The following is a 17875-nucleotide window of genomic DNA, read 5'->3' as shown; positions in this document are numbered from 1 at the left end:
TCCATCACCTCTCGGCGAGACGTTTCTCCCAGTCGAAAACCGGCAGTCCTTGAACTAGAATTACGTGTAATTCTTGTTGAACATAAATCGCACCTCGACGACGATCTGCCTGCCTGATTTTCTAAGGGCCCCCGCACATACGTTCTGTCCCCATGCAGTCAGCTTGCCGACTGGCAGAGCTGGCCTGTCAATTTAGTGCACTCTACTAATGGCTAGTTTATGGAAGAGCACAGCATTAGTTTCGCGGAACTTGCCTGCAACGCTCTTTTTCCAACGAGATGCTGCGCTGCCTTCGAATGAATGGCGCAATTTGCTCTCCATAAATTACGATAATATAAATAGGTGAATATGCCGACGATATGTCGCGGAATTTTATGGGATTATAACTTAAGCGATTACCTTACTAGAGCAAACACTTTAGAGTTCTACAGCAAAACTGTATCAGAAGCGCAAAACTGAAAAGTGGTGTGTATAATTATTTAGATATGGTGCTTACAAGGAAAATTGCCCAGGAACTGTTTGAACCATTCAACCTCAAATTAATTCAATTGCGCACCAAAACATCTCACGGACTCAATAAATTGAGGCAACTAAAGATAACCATCATCACAGACTGACGTCGTCAACGCCGCCGGTTCGGTCCTCCAATCTTATTAAACTATGAAGCAAAAAAAAATCACATTTCAGAGCCCACAGCCAGAGCGAAAGTGTTATTCATTTGCTATGCAAATTCACATTAATCTCTCTAAATTGACTTTATCTAATCGATTTATTTATTTATGTTTTCTACCATTTGACTTCACATTCAACTGGCACTAAATGCATATTTTTGCAATCCTGAATGGGGGAGAGGGGGTGCTTTACTATATCAACCCATTTGGCCTAGCAGCAAACAGCAGCGCCACGTAATTTATTGAGGGCAATTTATACATCTGGACATCGTTACTCTGGAGGAGCCTAACGAATCTCTTTTCGAGCCAAAAAGTGCTCTAATTTAGTTTTATTTTGTTTGCGCAGATAAACTTGTAAACTGACCTTACTTTTGTTTCGCATAATAGTTGAGTAAAGCAGCACCTTTTCATTGTTGACTAGTTTCTTTTTTAATTTTATCAATTTTGTCTATACGAAATTGAAATGTTTTACGACAAAGATACTCGGAACGAGATTTTCTGATCGATATAGTGTTTTCGGAAAAGTTCAAAACCTAAGGATTTAAAAGAAAAATACGGGTATTATCGCGGTCGTCAATATTTAGAGTTTAAAATAAGACATCGAAACAATTGTGTTTCGATTATCCAAAGTTATACAAGTGGATACTATTGTTCTAAGTCATCATGGTTATTTTAAAAATGTGACGTATGTGCCCCAAGCCTAAATTAAGTATTTTAATGCTATTATATCGAATCGACTTTTCTTATTAATTTACGAAAGTTGGCTGAAAATAAATAATAATTATTAGTAGGGATAGTGAATTTTCACGATTTCGCGGACAGCTAGAAATTCGTGAAATTTCCATAATTTTCACGAAATCTTGTGGATTTGAAGGATCGATTCAGCGGGTTTGAAAATAAAAATGTTGAAAAAATAGGTTTTTTGGTGTCTTGTAAATATTTTTACCGGAAAGCTCGTCTAATTTCCCGTAAGTTTGTCTTTGACAGCCTTTCAATTGGATGAATGGGCTTACAGATATAAGCTAAATTACATTGCTCATAACTCAAAAAAGAATATTTTTTAAGTGTGGTAGAAACCTGTATAGTAAATAAGCTTACGTAAATATTAAAACGAGCCAAATTAAAATGTTTTAAAGGACAAACTTATGGGAAATTGGACGAGCTTTCCGGTAAAAATATTTACGAGACTGAAAAATCAAGTCTGTCATAAAGAAATTGCCAAAAACCACCGAAAACCCTATATTTCACCATATTTATTGTTAAACCCGCTGTAACATCACTAGGATTGGGCATAGAACAATGGTCAATATGGAGACATTATGTAAAATTGTCTGGGGAATCGATTCCCACTACCGGGTTTTAAAAATTTTGACTTTTAGATCACTTAAAAAATCAGTTTTAGTAAATGATTTTTGTATTTTGACAAAGAACTTTGTCCTAAGGTTTCTATACGTGGTGTCATTCCAAAATTTTCGCGAAGCGAAAACGTTACGTGACGAATTCCCCTCTCGGCAAATTTCCCCTCTTTTTTGTGCACGCTGGTTGGATGAACGAACGTTTCCCAATCAGTCAATCGAGAGACGTGAGATTGATGTATCTAAAATCACCCCCACTCTACCTCATAATTTTCGGATCGTCGACGAGGCAACAAAACGCGGCTCGATCGGTCCCGAAAATTCATTCTATTGCTGGACGTCGACGAGAACACATCAGAAGTAGATGGCTTGTTGGCCCGGTAGCAGACGGCCTGGAGGCAAGGACCAGCTAAGACATGCCAGTCGCGGGAGTCGATCATTGGAACTGGCCACCACCTGGACTGGAGTGGCCGGAGGCCACGGGGATGTTCCGGAGAGGGGACATTTGCCGGACCGTAAGAGTTGAGGCAATATGGGTATCAAACTTTATGATTTTTGATACTGGATAAGAAATTAGACATTTCGGCAGAAGTGGCCACAATCCGAAGTTGCCGGAGGCCCCGGGGATGTTCCGATGGGGGGGACATTTGCCAAACCGTAAGAGTTGGGGCAATATGGGTATCAAACTTTATGATTTTTGATACTGGACATAAAAAGTTGCATTTGGCCATTATCTGAAGTTAAGCAGTTAAAATAAATTGCTTTTTAGGCAGGAAGTAATGAATAGATTACTGCGATGCACATTTTTTTTGGGCCGCTGCGAAAATCTTTTTCTGGAAATTTAGAATAACTATCTCGTAATCAATTAGAGCCCTGTAAAGGGCAGTTTTAATGTCTGCTGTTCAAATTTCCTTCACTGCCGCCGATTGCTTGCAACAGCCTTACAAAAACATTCCCGCATCTTGGTAACTTTCGATAGAACGTTAATTATAAGGGAATCATGGGGAAATTTGGACCGGACATTTTAATCGAAATTTCAACAATCATCTTGCAAAGTTCTTTGTCATACTGGTCATGTGTAACATAACCACCTGCACCTTTTTTTAGGAGAGATATACCATCCTGCATTTTTCTTGAGTATTTTTGTAACATTTGAAATGAAAAAAAAAAAACGAAAAAAAATCGTGACATCGCCTTAAAATTTAACTTTTAAACTTAAAAATAAAAAAATCTCATAGCAGTGGCGTATATTTTTATTTCAGTGTATTTTTTTTAGAAAGCCCGTCTAATTTCCTACAAGTTTGTTTTGACCACTTTTTGATACGATGCAACGGCTTCGAGTTACAGTAATTTTTAAATAACGAAATACAAAAATATGTAAATAACTAACGCCCATCTCAAATGTGTTTTTCGAGTGCAACTGGCTCCATGTACACAAAAATGGCTTATATAGGCCTATGATACCATGTCTACAAAGTTTCATTGAAATCAGAGAGGGTAGAGTACAAAAGTAACAAAAAAAAATCCCGATTTGAGCTGGAATTGCTCTAAAACAACTTGTTTTGTTATGGGAATCATCAAATGCTCTCAAAATGAGGAAAGCAAGATTGCAGTTAGGCTCATGCAAATTTATTTAATGATTTTTTCTACAATTCTATTGAACGGTATAATTTCAAATGAAAATTGATGATTCAAACTCGGTTTATTCAAGCTTGAATTACATGGGCTAAATCATATTTTAATAAACAAAAAAACAGCAATTTTCTAAAATATGTTAGTTTTTTCTTTGTCCCGTGAAATTCTCATGAAATTCTATGATTTGATTGATGGTCCTCGTAAAAACTGGATATTTTTAATCAAGTATACACAAATCATTCCGGTTGTGTTACATAAGATTGTATAAATTATTTTAGAATTTTTCACGCTCCGTGAAATTTTGTGTTTTGAATTACGGTTTCATTGATTAGGCTTAGTCACTTTGTACGTTAATCCAGGGTGCAAATCAAATACCTTAATTTAAATAGAAACTTGAAAAAAATCGAAAAAATAAAAAATATTTTGTTTTTTTTTTGTAAAATTCCAATGTTTTTGGAGCAAAACAAAAAAAATGTAATTTTTTAGATATTTTGAAAATTAATGATTGTAAAATAACTGGACTTGTGTAGAAATCACATTAAAACACTTTTTACATTGAAATGTTAAAACCATGGCTTGGCATTCCAATAGTTAAGTTTTTTTACCCCCCAATCGGGACTTTGGGTCAGTTTCGAGGGATATAAACTTAAAAAAAAAATGCAATGAAAAAATATTAACAAAAATTCATAACAAACATGATAAGGGACCATCCATAAACCACGTGGACACCTATGAGGGGGGGGGGGGGGTCAGCGATTGTTCACGCCCCATACAAAAAAGATTTGTTTTGTTTTTGACCACGAGGGGGAGGGGGGGAGGTGCATAGGTCCCTAAGTACTAAAATTGTATTTACATGGAATGAAAGAATTATTTATTTTAGTAAGTTTACGAAAAAAAAGTTAATAAAATAATCCAAATAGCGATTAATAACATTTGTCTCATTAAACGGGATTATCAGACCCTTCTAACAGCTTACTGTAATCATCCTACCCTTAGGAGTTTGGACAATTTGATGATTTTTTCGGATTTGGATGATTATTTTTCTTCTTTAGGTTAGCATTCAATTAATAGCAAATTGTATAAAAAAATATTTATTTTTTTCACGAACTCATGCTGTCCGCGAAATCGTTAAAATTCACTAACCCTTATGATGATTTTTTTTTCATAAAATTATTTTTATTAGGTTCTTTTCGGTTTATTAGGATTTATTAGGATCATTAGACACAATCATGGGTGAAAAAATAACAAAATAGTAAATTTTATATGGTTAATTTAACAAATCGCGCTCTTCATTTAATTTTGAAGTTACTGATGACCAAAAATTCAGTGAAGCATTATCTGTATAGCTGGGTATGTTTTGTTTGTCTTTTTCTACTATCTCGAATCTGCCACTTCAGCAATCCCGACCGTTTTCACTCGTCTCTCGTTTCATTGTGTTACATTGTTTTCAAATTAAGTTATGAGTCTTCTTTAGATTGTCAAAGCGGTTCGAGGTCGATCGCTGTTGGTGATTTTATTTTGATAATCGTTTGAGGTACGTGATTGTCACTAGAACATCACGTTAAATTTTGTGCTTCAATGTCTTTCCCCCCACAGGATGGCGCAGAAACCCTTCGCGTACGATCTGTGCCTGGAGGATCGCCTGGAGCAGCTGGTCAACAGCGAGTACACCGCGGACGTGTTCTTCAAGGTGGGCGAAGCCGGCGAGCCAATGTTTGCCCACAAGAACGTAATCACGACGGCCAGCGAGGTGCTGTACGCCCAACTCAACGGCCAGTTCCACGATGCCATCAGCAACAGCCGCGACAATCCGATCGCGGTCAAGGAAATCAGTCCGGTGGTATTTTTGGAGATTTTACGCTTCATGTACTGCGAAAGGGTTAATTTCACCGATGAAATCTTCGTGGAGCTGTACTATGCCGCCAAGAAGTACCTGCTGTCCAAGCTGGTCGATGTTTGCGACAAGTACATCGAGGGTGAGATCAAGGAGGATAATGTGCTGAAGATCTTCAACGACAATCGACGGTACGAGTTTGACGACATCAATACCGTCTGTTTGCGCGTGATTTGCGACAACCCGTTGGAGTGTTTCGAGCAGGAACGGTTTCTGAAAATGGAGAAAAGTTCGCTGAAGTTGATACTGGACAGTCCGAAGATCAACTGCCTCGAAGACCATCTGGAAAATGCCACTCAAAGATGGTTGGAGGGCAACGAAAACGGACAAACGGCTTCCAAGGATTTCTTCTATTTGGCTGTGAGACGAAGCGGTCGGGAATTGCTTTGTCAAAAATTGTATGCATTTTCAGCGTTTCGCTATGCTGATGAAATTTTGACGGATATGTTCGTCGATGTTTATGAGAGTTTCAATTTGTACGGGTTCGGAATTTTCATTGGAACCAAATCCAAAAACATAAACGCAGTTAATTTGTACGTGAAAATCATAGCTGAAGACGGCAATCATGAATTAGATGAGAAGACGACAGTTCCAGTGAACGGAGAGTTGTATATATTTGAAATGTTTTTCAAAAAGATAACATTGCAAAAAGATAAACGATATCAAATCGTCGTTCATTTGGATGGAGATGTAGAGCCACTCTCAGATATGTTTCATCTAGATTACTTTCAACCTGTTGGAAACACATGGAATACGCTGATGATGTTGACTTACACAACCGATATCAAGCAGAATTGCTTGGCTCACATGCTTTACAGTAAACAATAAATGGAACAAAAATTAAATAGCAATAAAATGTTGAATGAATTTAAAAAAATGCGTTTGTCTTGACTTTTCTTTTTTTTTACAACTTATAGTTGAATCATCTCGAGTCTTTTAAAATATATTTTCTTTCCTCTCTTCTCATCTCTTCTCAACTCTTTTTGTTTTTATCTCAAAATATCTCATCTCATTTCATCTTTTGATTATTAACCTTATGTTCGATTTTTGTTTTAATTGTTGTGCAAAATACACCTGTGGTTCGCCGTCCCCACCCTCAATTAGTTCATCACACGTCGTCGCGTTGAAGTCCGCTTTTCAGCGACGCATTTTAAGCCGGTGGCGTCGCGCATACCTTAATCAATTAATCATACTTCTCCGTCGATAAATTTTTCACTTTAAAAACGTGTTCTCATTACATTCCTTCCTTCGCACGGCTGCGACCCGGTGGTGCCCGGTGGCCAGGTAAACTGCTCTATTAGGTTGTGGCGGGTCAGGTATATCGGTTTCACCAGGAGCAGGAAGTCTCCGAGCTCGACGGTAGCGCATGTACTCGACTTAACCTTAATTGCGTTCTTTTTTATTAGATTACAACTTAATTCTAGGCTTTCGTGAGCATTTTTAATACTTACCGTTGTTGTTGGTGCCCGCACGCACACGCGACTTGACCCGTCCGTGGCCGGGCATTTAAGTCATCAAGAGCAACCCTCGGGTCGGGTCGGGTCGGTTCCCCGGTGGCCGGGCTCCGCCGTGCTGCCTACTCTACACCTATATCATTATGGAGCAGTGGTGGCGCGCAAGACTGCGAGTACGGGGGTCGTCCTTAAAATGTGTGTTTTTTACAGCAATTGTTTAAATCCAATTTAATTCGGTTTTATTTAAGAATAATCAAGCTACAATCAGTTCAAAGCTCAAAACTACAGTCAAAAATGTAAAATTAAATTTAAAATTTTCAAAAGTATCAAAAAATGTTTCATGTGTTAGAGTTATGCTGCTATTAAAAAATAGCAAAATATCAATAAATTTATTAAACTGTAAAATTTTAAAATTGTAGCAAATTTTCACAGCTTTTAGAAATAATGTTTGCATAGGTCTTTTTTCCTTTATCAAATATTTTTGAACTGCAAAAACTGTTTTTTTCGAAAAAATGCTATTTTTGAGTGATTTGTAGCTCGAAACCGTGAAGAGAAATTTGGCGCACTCAAATTGTACAAAAAAATATTTTTCCCTTAAAAAACAAAAAAAAACAAAAAACAGCTTCAAAATCGTTACTTAACTATCAAAATTCGAGAGACATGTATTTTTTTGGGAAATTTAATGTACTTTTGGAATCTGCAATAACCCAGCGAGGTAATTTTTTCGTCTGGAACAAAATTATGCATTTTGAAATTACGTGTTTTTGTAACTTTGCATGCTTATGTTTTATAGTGTAACAACATACAACAGTTGTACAAGTTGTAGTATAGCAGATAAAAACAACAATTTAGATTTATAAACGTCACGAGATATCGAAAAATTGACCTTGGATTTGTAATCAGTGACCAAAATTAATGATCCCTATTTATTTTGAAAACTATGCATTTTATCAAAAAAAATATATAATCTTTGCAAATTTGAATCTGCATATTTTTACTTTTGTTCGACACTTTTTACAGTTTTGCCTTCCTCACCTTACTGAAGAAAGGCTTTAAAATCACTCGAAAAATGAACTTATTTATTTGACCTCGTAGACTCACCTTCACGTATACATAGGTCTCTATTTAAAACCAGCAAGTTTAGTTAAGTACTTCAAAAGTCATGCTAGAAAAACGATTTTGGCGTATGTCCGAAAGATTGTTAAAAGGGTGTTTATTGCAGGAAATCATATTATACATTTTCAGAAAGGTATTAAAAAGACCTTCCCAATGAGCCCAAAACATTGAAGATCTGACAACCCTATCAAAAGTTATGAGCACTTAAATGTTCTTTATACACTTTTTGGAGGCCGGATCTCAGATATTTCAATGAAAATGATGTCCGGGTCCATAATGCGACCAAGCGTTAGTAAGATCATCAAAAGACCTTCCAAATGAGCCTACACAGAAAAAAAAATGATGGTTATATTACATCTGGGAAGGGGTACATCTTTTATGTCAGAAAAAAGGTGTAATTTTACCTCTGGAAATGTGTAATTTTACCACTTTTCTGGTGTAATGCCACTTTTTAAGCCTAAATTGAGGTAAAATTACATAATAAAAGAGGTAATATTCAACGTTCCAAAATTACAGCTTCCAAATTTACATTATTTTTTCTGTGTAGAACATCGAGGATCTGACAACGCTATCAAAAGTTATTAGCACTTAAGTGTTATTTATACACTTTTTGGAGGTCGGATTTCAGATATTGTGATAGAAATATTGTCTGAATCTTCCATGCGAACTATCGTTGAATAGGTTTTTTATCAGGTCTGCGAACCCTATCAAAAGAAATGAGTAATAAAGTTGATTTGTTATACATGTTAAGGGGGAATGTTGCTATTTTTACTGAATGTATTGACCTTATGAATGTGAGGAAGGCACCAACCACCTAAAGGTGGATTAAGTAACGTTTTTTTCAGAAATATATTTTTTTCTAAAAATTATATCTCTGGTACCAGATTGTGCAACCTCCTGAACTGTTGTGTAAAATATGACATTTAAAGTCCTCCTAAACATTCCAAAATATTTCAAAATTTTATAACAACGTATTTTGGGAATTACATTTTTAGAGATTAAAAGTCAAATAAAAATCCAAAATAAATTTTCCGTGATTCCATATTTGTTGTTGAAAAACCCGAGTAATAACCTACTACTTTACCGAAGAAATCAAATCGATCAGAAAATTTCTTCTCAACATACCACATCATTTCGGACCACCCGGTACGTCGTTCATGAACGTCCCCGTCGTAGCTGTTGTTGCCCGTGTTGTGTAGGAAATTGTTATTAAAATATTCATACATGACAACAGACGGCAGACGCGGAGATTCTGAATTCCCGGGGTACACATTCGGGTCTGATCCGCATTTGCGTGAGTGCAGTGTTGCCAGCTAGACCAGGATTATATGGCAAAAGTGAACTCGGGTGATTGGTTGGGAGACATTAACTCTAAACGAGCCGTGTGTTAATCAAATTATCATACGCTGTAATTACAGCACATGATGGTGCTTGGTGCGCCACCGAGGAGGTCGTCGCGACGGAATTAATGGGATGAGAATACCGGAGGGATCTGTACTGGGGTTGAATACTAGAGTGCACAAATGTGATAAGAAATTTAAGTACATTTTTTAAAACTTTGTTTTCAGTTGGTTAAGTTAAACCACGCTACTTTTTTATTTTTGCTAAAAAATAAACGGTAACACGATTCGGAGCAAAACAGCATTTTGCGAAGGGAGCACAATTTACGGCACAAACAGTATAAAAGATTATCGCCCGCAGAAAAAAACGGCTATAAATCTACCGGGGTTGGAGGCGCCATACTTTTGAATTTTCCAACTTATTGTTCAAACCAGCACTTCTGGTTGGTATGCCTTTTCGCTTTAACCTCTTTTTTTTCTCTTGGCCCCTCGAGGTTTTGTGATTCTCGGCCCAGGAGAGTTATGGGGCAGATTACCTGAAAACTTAATACACACGCCGAAACAGGACGACCGTACGATGACGAAGTGCAGATATAAGTTATCGAAAATCATAAACAAATGAAGATATAAAGTCGGACTCGGCTTGGTGTGAATTATGGCTGGAATCAATAACCGGGGGAAAATTAAACGTTTTTTTCTGGGGACGAATAGCTTTGTGGGGATGCTGAAGGAATTAGATACTTCACGAGGAAGATATGCCTGAGAGTGAATCAGCTTGTGGTGAAAATTTTCGGAGATACTAGGACTAGATAGCATTACTTCGTCGATAACTAATGAATTTTATTATCTGAAGTAGGATTATGAAAAGACGCTACAAAAATGGTCATGTCAGTGGGGGTGACATTTGGTCTGGGGTGTGAGATTGGGTCAAAGTGATTTTTTTCGGGTTTTACCATTTCTCAGGTTCTTCTCAATGAAACTAAATTCTGTTAAAAGGGTTGTGTAGGGGACATCTTAAGATGACTTCGCTGAAAAAATCTCGTTCCTAGAACAAATCCTATTATTTTAGCAGCTGTCTAAAGTTTAGGTACGTTTTTGGGCAAAAGTGACCTCTCGAAAAATCATTATTCTAATATTATTGTTGGAATTGCTCGAAAACTACCCAAATGTTCAAAAATCTCCACTTCAAATATTGTAGCATGTCAATACAATTCCCTCGAAAAAGAAACACTGTTCGATGACTTGTTTTTACCATATCGTTGTATTGGAGCATCATTTTAGTTTCATTTGACCCAATGTCACCCCCTCTAAGGGGTGAGATTGGGTCAATTTTCAAACTATTGGCATTTAAGGTAGTGTTCATCAAAATCCACCATATTTTGGGAAAATGTTGGTAAACTATCTAAGAACAAATCTACGTTGAAAGATTTGCGATGTTATTTAAATTGTTTTTGTTATTAAGAAATAACGAGAGGTGTATCGTTTTTTGACCCATAGTCACCCCCACTGACGGTATTTGTTTAACGAGGCTCTGCTAATATCATCTCAAAAATTAAAGCAGCGTAAACAAATATTATTCGATACAAAGGGGAAATATACCCATTTTAAGCCCATTAATAAGCGGTCGTGTTGGAATGATGCTGGATAATCTGGAGTGTTCCTTGAAATTTACTCAAACCAAGTACATCAACGAGTAGAGCAACTTTTTGTGTACATTTCTGTTTATTTTCACTCTTATTATAAGTTCTGCTATTCCTTTTACAAGCATTAAAACAAATATTTCCAAGATACATTCTAATCAGTCAAGTGCATTGGACCACGCCCATTTTCCTATTTTCAGCTTTTTTCTATTTTTCGTCCAGCGCTCTTTTGGGTCTGCTTCACAGAAAAAAAAAGTTTAATTTTGGAATGTTGAAAATTTGGTAGGTTGAATATTACCTCTTTTTTTGAGTAATATTACATAAAAAATGTGTAAAAATGTGAACCTGATGAATATTCATCAAAAATTGATGAAAATTCATCATTTTCTGGGGTAACTTTCATCATTTTTTTAGCCACAAAATCTGTCACCATTTCCTGATGAATATTACCATCATTTTTTTTTCTGTGTTGCTTAGTGCTGCCAAAATTGATGAAATTTTAAGAGAACACTCACGAAAAGTAGCATTTATAGAGAAATATTCCTGGCATCACTGGCTCACTCCAACAGGCGCTGCTTTGTTCTTTTTTTGCCTTCGCTTCTCGCTTGGGTTTCTTCAGCTTTCGATTGGAATGGGTCGTCAAAAGTCAAACGTCAAAAGACTTGGCGCGTTTGTTTTTTTGATGGCGCTTGCTAATTATTTACATGTTTCGGGATTATTTTTCAAGTGAGTGACTAACTAATGTGCAAAAGAACATGTTGCTGGTAGTTGGAAGCAATTTTAAATCTTAAGCGCTTTGAAATAGTTAGCGCAAGTGAAAAGATATTGATGGCGACTTTCGTTAAGCAGTTAACCTCTCATCTTGCGAGTGGATGTGTGTGTCACCAAAATGATGAGAAATGGTCTCGCAAAATAGAAATTATGATCAAAAGTGCATTAAATTTGATCTTTTTGGCCAGTAAATGGCATAAAATCAGCTGAAGATTGTTGGTTGTTATTGTTGTTGTTAATTCATTTATTTCTGGCAGCTTTAACCTTCTTGGTCATTCGCTGCCCTAGAAGATTGTTGGTGTTTATCCTTGTTAGTACCTGGGTGCTGAATAGTGGTTCGCAAAGCGGCCTCAATTTAGAACTGTCAAAGCGGAACCAATTTACGGTTCGCAAAATGCTCCCAAGAAGTAGCAAGTATTGTAATCGATCAATACTTTATTTTGTCAGGAATAAAAAAAAGTTGATGGCGTCGAACTTTTGAGGTATTCAAAGTCAATAAATCTTAAGAGGGTTGAAATCGAGGTTGACATAATTCGTCGCTAACATTTCAATAAGCGCTTTATCTCACGCAAAGCCTATGTTTATGATGCTTTTTGAAATGTAAACGACGAATTATCAATTACTAAGAATGGCATCTGCGACATAATATTGAATAATGTTACTCCAATATTGTCACTGCACTTCAAAGACTCATAATCTCAGGACATCCATTTGGTTTCACTAAATTCCAGCCATTTCTGACGCAATTTTTCGTCACGTGGAAAACAAAAAAAGCGTCTTTTGGCCGCCCATCATTTTGTCTACGAACAAACAACGCGCGAAACACTTAATTTTTCAGCGAAAACTTTAACATCAACATATCCAAAATGTTTCAAAACAAGTCACTTTTGCAGCAAAAAATATGTCACGCTTGAGCTTGAACATAGCCTTCAACTTTGTTTATGTTTACAGCTGTAGTGCAGTTTTATTCGTGGGGAGCAGTGGGGATCATTCGAAAATCACGTAACGCATTCTGTCTTTTCAGCACCCAGGTTAGTATCACTGAAAATTATTTATTTCGTTTTGTTTACACGCATTGCTCATCTACAAAAAATTACAGGTCATTTTTCGAAGTGTGACGTTACACCTGCATATGTAGTAGTGAAATAGAAGTTCCGCCGAGTATTCGAAATGATGATTTTTTGAGTTTTCTCTACCGATCTTTCGTGCGCGAGAGAGGAGAGCCATGTACCCTTCGGATTTTTTCTCTTGATGAGCGTCAAAAGAACTTCTTTTGATGATGATTCTTCCATCGCTGGACATGACTAAGCTTGGACCTTCTCTGAAAAATGTTCAGAAAATTTCCTAAAATTGTGCTTGAAAGACATTGAAGATTGGACGAAGGTTTCTGAGATTAAGCCTCTGGAAATAAACGATCAGAAATGTTTTTCTCTACGTCACCAAAATAGCCTTAAAATTTTAAGAGACAATAATTCAGAAATTTTCAGATCAACCATAAAATTTGATTTGGTTGATAATAAGTGTTGCTGGGCCATTTCAAAAGTTGAGGCCGAATTTAAAAAAAATAAAACTTTTATTTTAAGGAATTATGATTTTATTTATAATTGTGTGTGAAAAGTCCAATAAAATAGTAGATTTTTTTTTCATAGAGTGCAGGTAACTTTTTTTTTAATGTTTTCAGCAATACCTACAACTTTGACAAAGAATCCTATGTCAAGATATAGATATTTAAATAATTTAAAATACACCAAATTCATCAGAAACGCCGTTCTCAAGATTCTAGAATGTCCGATTTTGTTTAGAATTGTTCTTATCTTGGATTAGTTCGATCATTTTTTCTTAACCCTGTACTGCCCAAAATTTTTCGTTGTTTTTTTTTATTTTCCCGTGTTCAGGAAGTCATTTTGAGCAACATTTGTTCTACTAAAAACTTTACTTCTATTGTTTTACGTTTTTCTTGTTTTATTTTTAGTATTTTATTTTGCATTTATCTTGTTTAGTTTATGTTTGTTTTTGGTAGTATTTGGCCTATTCTACCACCTAATATAATTACATTTTGCCTATCTATTTTTTCACGTTTTTACAGTTATTTTTTAAATTTTTTGCTTGTTTTTCACATTTTCTGCTATAGAATGGCACCATCATCATTTAAATTGTAAAAAATGCGTAGAGGCATAGTCTGGGACACCACAAAAATTACTGCACACTTTTTTTTACTGAAAATATAGGAAATGTTAGTAAAAAAACACAGCCAAAGTGACCCCTTAAAAATGATATTTTTAAGAACATTGACAAAGACACATAAAGCAAGTTAAATTTCCAACCCTAAAATTTTCTAAAATTTTAAGAGTTCTTCTTGTAGAGGGTTAATTCACTAGGATCTGTTATAAGTTAACCTGACCCTGAAAACAAAACATCTTACGATATCCCGATCTCCTTCGGTCCAAGGACCACAGATGAAAACATCAAGGGATGGCCGCGGGCAACAATAAAATCTTAAAATACAAATTACCCTGTTCACGTAGGTAGGTATTTCTTCCCATGTGTCGTTGCCGTTCGCAATTGCTGTTCCAGGTAAATAATTTTCGATAACAAATAACTCCGACACACTTGCGCGATGGGTCGCCGAGGCGGTTCTCCTTGGTCGCCCAGCACCACCAACAGCACCGTGGCATGCAAAAGGCTGAAAGAAAGAACCGAAAAAAAATCAAGGAATCTCTTAATCTTTACTCCCCCCTTCGATGTCGATATTTTACAAGTTTATCAGTATCGATAAACTGCACCACGGCGACCCTTTTGAGATCCACGAGCGCCGAGCAGAGCATCTCATCGAAGAATAAATAATTAAAGATGTTTGGTCGTTATTGTTTCTGGAGGGTGATTCTCTGGAAAAACGGTGTCGTCAAAAACAATTTTAAATATTTCTAGTGAGTATTTGTTTTAGATTTGTTGTTTTTGTTCATGATTTTTTTTCAATATTTTTCTCTGCTAGATGAAATTGTGAGTTATGAAATCGTTGAATCTCTATAGAAAACAGCCAACATAATCTTTCAGGAATGATCGTTATCTCGTCGCGATGGCGTCACTGAGGCCTCTTTGAATGCAGCATAAACTTTGGCCGTTTGAAATTCTTCCTGGCCAACGGCAGACGATGATGCAAGAAAGATCTTCGTCGAGAGCGCGCGCGTGGCCAGCCAGAGTTATTCAATGAGCTCGAACAATGCCCGGGATCGGGGACCACCAGTTCTTGTGGAGCATAACCACTGAGTAGGAAAAGGGCAGTTTGAAGTCACGGCATGGAAGAGACGCGCGTGCACTTGCGTGTGCCAAACCGAATCTGGTACCGGGTCGATCGACTCGGGATGAACAAATTGTTGCCGCATTAGGGGAAGGGAATTTTGATTTAATCCCTTCTCACTTAGAACAAAAAACAAGAAACAAGAAACAAGAAACAAGAAACAAGAAACAAGAAACAAGAAACAAGAAACAAGAAACAAGAAACAAGAAACAAGAAACAAGAAACAAGAAACAAGAAACAAGAAACAAGAAACAAGAAACAAGAAACAAGAAACAAGAAACAAGAAACAAGAAACAAGAAACAAGAAACAAGAAACAAGAAACAAGAAACAAGAAACAAGAAACAAGAAACAAGAAACAAGAAACAAGAAACAAGAAACAAGAAACAAGAAACAAGAAACAAGAAACAAGAAACAAGAAACAAGAAACAAGAAACAAGAAACAAGAAACAAGAAACAAGAAACAAGAAACAAGAAACAAGAAACAAGAAACAAGAAACAAGAAACAAGAAACAAGAAACAAGAAACAAGAAACAAGAAACAAGAAACAAGAAACAAGAAACAAGAAACAAGAAACAAGAAACAAGAAACAAGAAACAAGAAACAAGAAACAAGAAACAAGAAACAAGAAACAAGAAACAAGAAACAAGAAACAAGAAACAAGAAACAAGAAACAAGAAACAAGAAACAAGAAACAAGAAACAAGAAACAAGAAACAAGAAACAAGAAACAAGAAACAAGAAACAAGAAACAAGAAACAAGAAACAAGAAACAAGAAACAAGAAACAAGAAACAAGAAACAAGAAACAAGAAACAAGAAACAAGAAACAAGAAACAAGAAACAAGAAACAAGAAATTTCATATTAAAAACTAACATACAAAAAACTTAAAAATATCCTAAGTTCATGTGCGGTATAACAAATCTCTATCAATCTTCACAGTTAGATAATGCACGTCCCATAAATTGCTCAAAATTGATTTCGAACGTCCCCCCTCAGCATCTGTGAATGATTTTCCCGCCCTAAGATTTACAGCGCACCATTCAATGAAATCCCGCCGCAGCCGCCGCCACCGCCGCCAAGTTAATATCGAAGGCAAAGTGCAAAAAGATCGCAATAAATCGCAGCGAAATAATAACAATTCATAATGATAGCGCCGAAGCAAACACGTCGACATCGATTGTCGGACAAGAATATATGCGCTCGAGAAGCATAAATAATGGCACTTTCCTGGAAGGGGTTTTGCCGAGCCGGTTTGATGGCATCTTAAGTCGAATTCACTTTTCAAAATCTTGAGATATGTGCATCACAAACAAAAATCGTGACCATTCAACTGCTCAAACATCTTCACTGTTCACACCGTGCCAACTCCACTCCACAGTTGGCAGCTTCAACGAGATAACATTATTATTACATCGATTGATAGCACTTCATTACAAGCCATTAACACTCGTGTCTTTCAATATAACAATCTTCAAATTGGTTCCCCTTACCCCGCGGTGAAGAGAACGCTCTCCAGCTTCCGAAGATCACTCGAGACGTTACTTCGATGATAAAGACCTACAACAGTGCGATGAACAGCACGCGATAACGCGCGCCTCTTGAACCGCGCCGGTAGCGCATCCTTTAGCAGTGATTTATGAGGGCCGGGTTGCCACCATGTGGCAAACGTGGAGGTAGGAGGTCTTGCGAAGTTGAAGCGATAAGTTTGTTGCAGTTTCTAAACATTATTTGTAACTGAAAACTGCAACAATAATCATATATGGTCAATCATTAGCCTTATATCCGCTTTAAAAGCTGATTTAGTGCCACATTATCGTTTAAATAGTGCTAACTTGTTCAATTTAAGCTTGTGTCAATTTGCAGTGTACAAATTTCTCGCAATCGCGGGATGAATTTGCATTTCATCAATTCATTTACAATAACAATAAAGACTCCCCAGTGGTGTGATGGTATAGGTAGGCAGCAAATAGTATTCGCCACAAGGTGATTACTACCGTTTGTCAGTCCCTCGCTACCCACGGACTCGATTGAGACATTTTGCGTTGCCAAGTTGCGTCTTCTCGTAGGTTTACAGTTGTGAATAAGGGAAAATCGCTTTAGAAATTACATTTAATTCACAATCTTAATTAATCAATAAAAACAATACTAGTCAAATTCTACTGTCTGATCTAAAATCAGACGATTTCTCAAATCTCACCATATAATAATTTGGCTGTTGCTTGGATTTCAACCAAAGCTTATACACATTTGTACTCAAGAAAACTGGACCTTCATTTTTGTTTTGAAGAATTTAACTTAAAAATGGTCCTATTGTTCAAAATCGACGTTTTCACTCGCGAGTATAAATCGGACGCGATTTAAAACTGCTCAGATGAATTTCTAATAAAATTGAAACTACTAGGGGAGAGTGGGGAGACTTGATCCCCTTTTTTTGTATCGCACATAACTCTGTCAATTTCTCACAAAACTATGATCTTTTTGCATGAATTGAAAGCTTAAACATTCAACTATGTTTGGCTGATAAGGGTATTTCATCAGATAAACTCTTCGAATCATGCCAAGCGTTTTAAAATATTATTTTAAACCGGCGTTTTCAAAATGTTGGGGGTAATTTGATCCCCCTTTCAACATTTTGAAGAAATCTTAAGCAAAATGTTTCTTATTCATCCAAACTTTTAATTTTCTATAAGATACAGCAATT

General features: G+C 36.5%; 1 protein-coding gene across 1 annotated transcript; it reads left to right on the top strand.

The window, feature by feature from the left end:
* Positions 1-5035: 5035 nt before the first annotated feature.
* Positions 5036-6447, top strand: LOC120419519 (BTB/POZ domain-containing protein 6-like). Its single transcript, XM_039582228.2, has 2 exons — positions 5036-5195; positions 5258-6447. Exon 2 carries the CDS (start codon positions 5259-5261, stop codon positions 6381-6383), a length of 1125 nt encoding a protein of 374 aa, XP_039438162.1. The 5' UTR covers positions 5036-5195; position 5258; the 3' UTR covers positions 6384-6447.
* The last annotated feature ends 11428 nt before the right edge of the window (positions 6448-17875 follow it).

This window comes from Culex pipiens, chromosome 3 (assembly GCF_016801865.2).
Source record: "Culex pipiens pallens isolate TS chromosome 3, TS_CPP_V2, whole genome shotgun sequence".
Lineage (NCBI taxonomy): Eukaryota > Metazoa > Arthropoda > Insecta > Diptera > Culicidae > Culex > Culex pipiens.
This window is presented reverse-complemented; position numbering and strand designations above follow the sequence as displayed.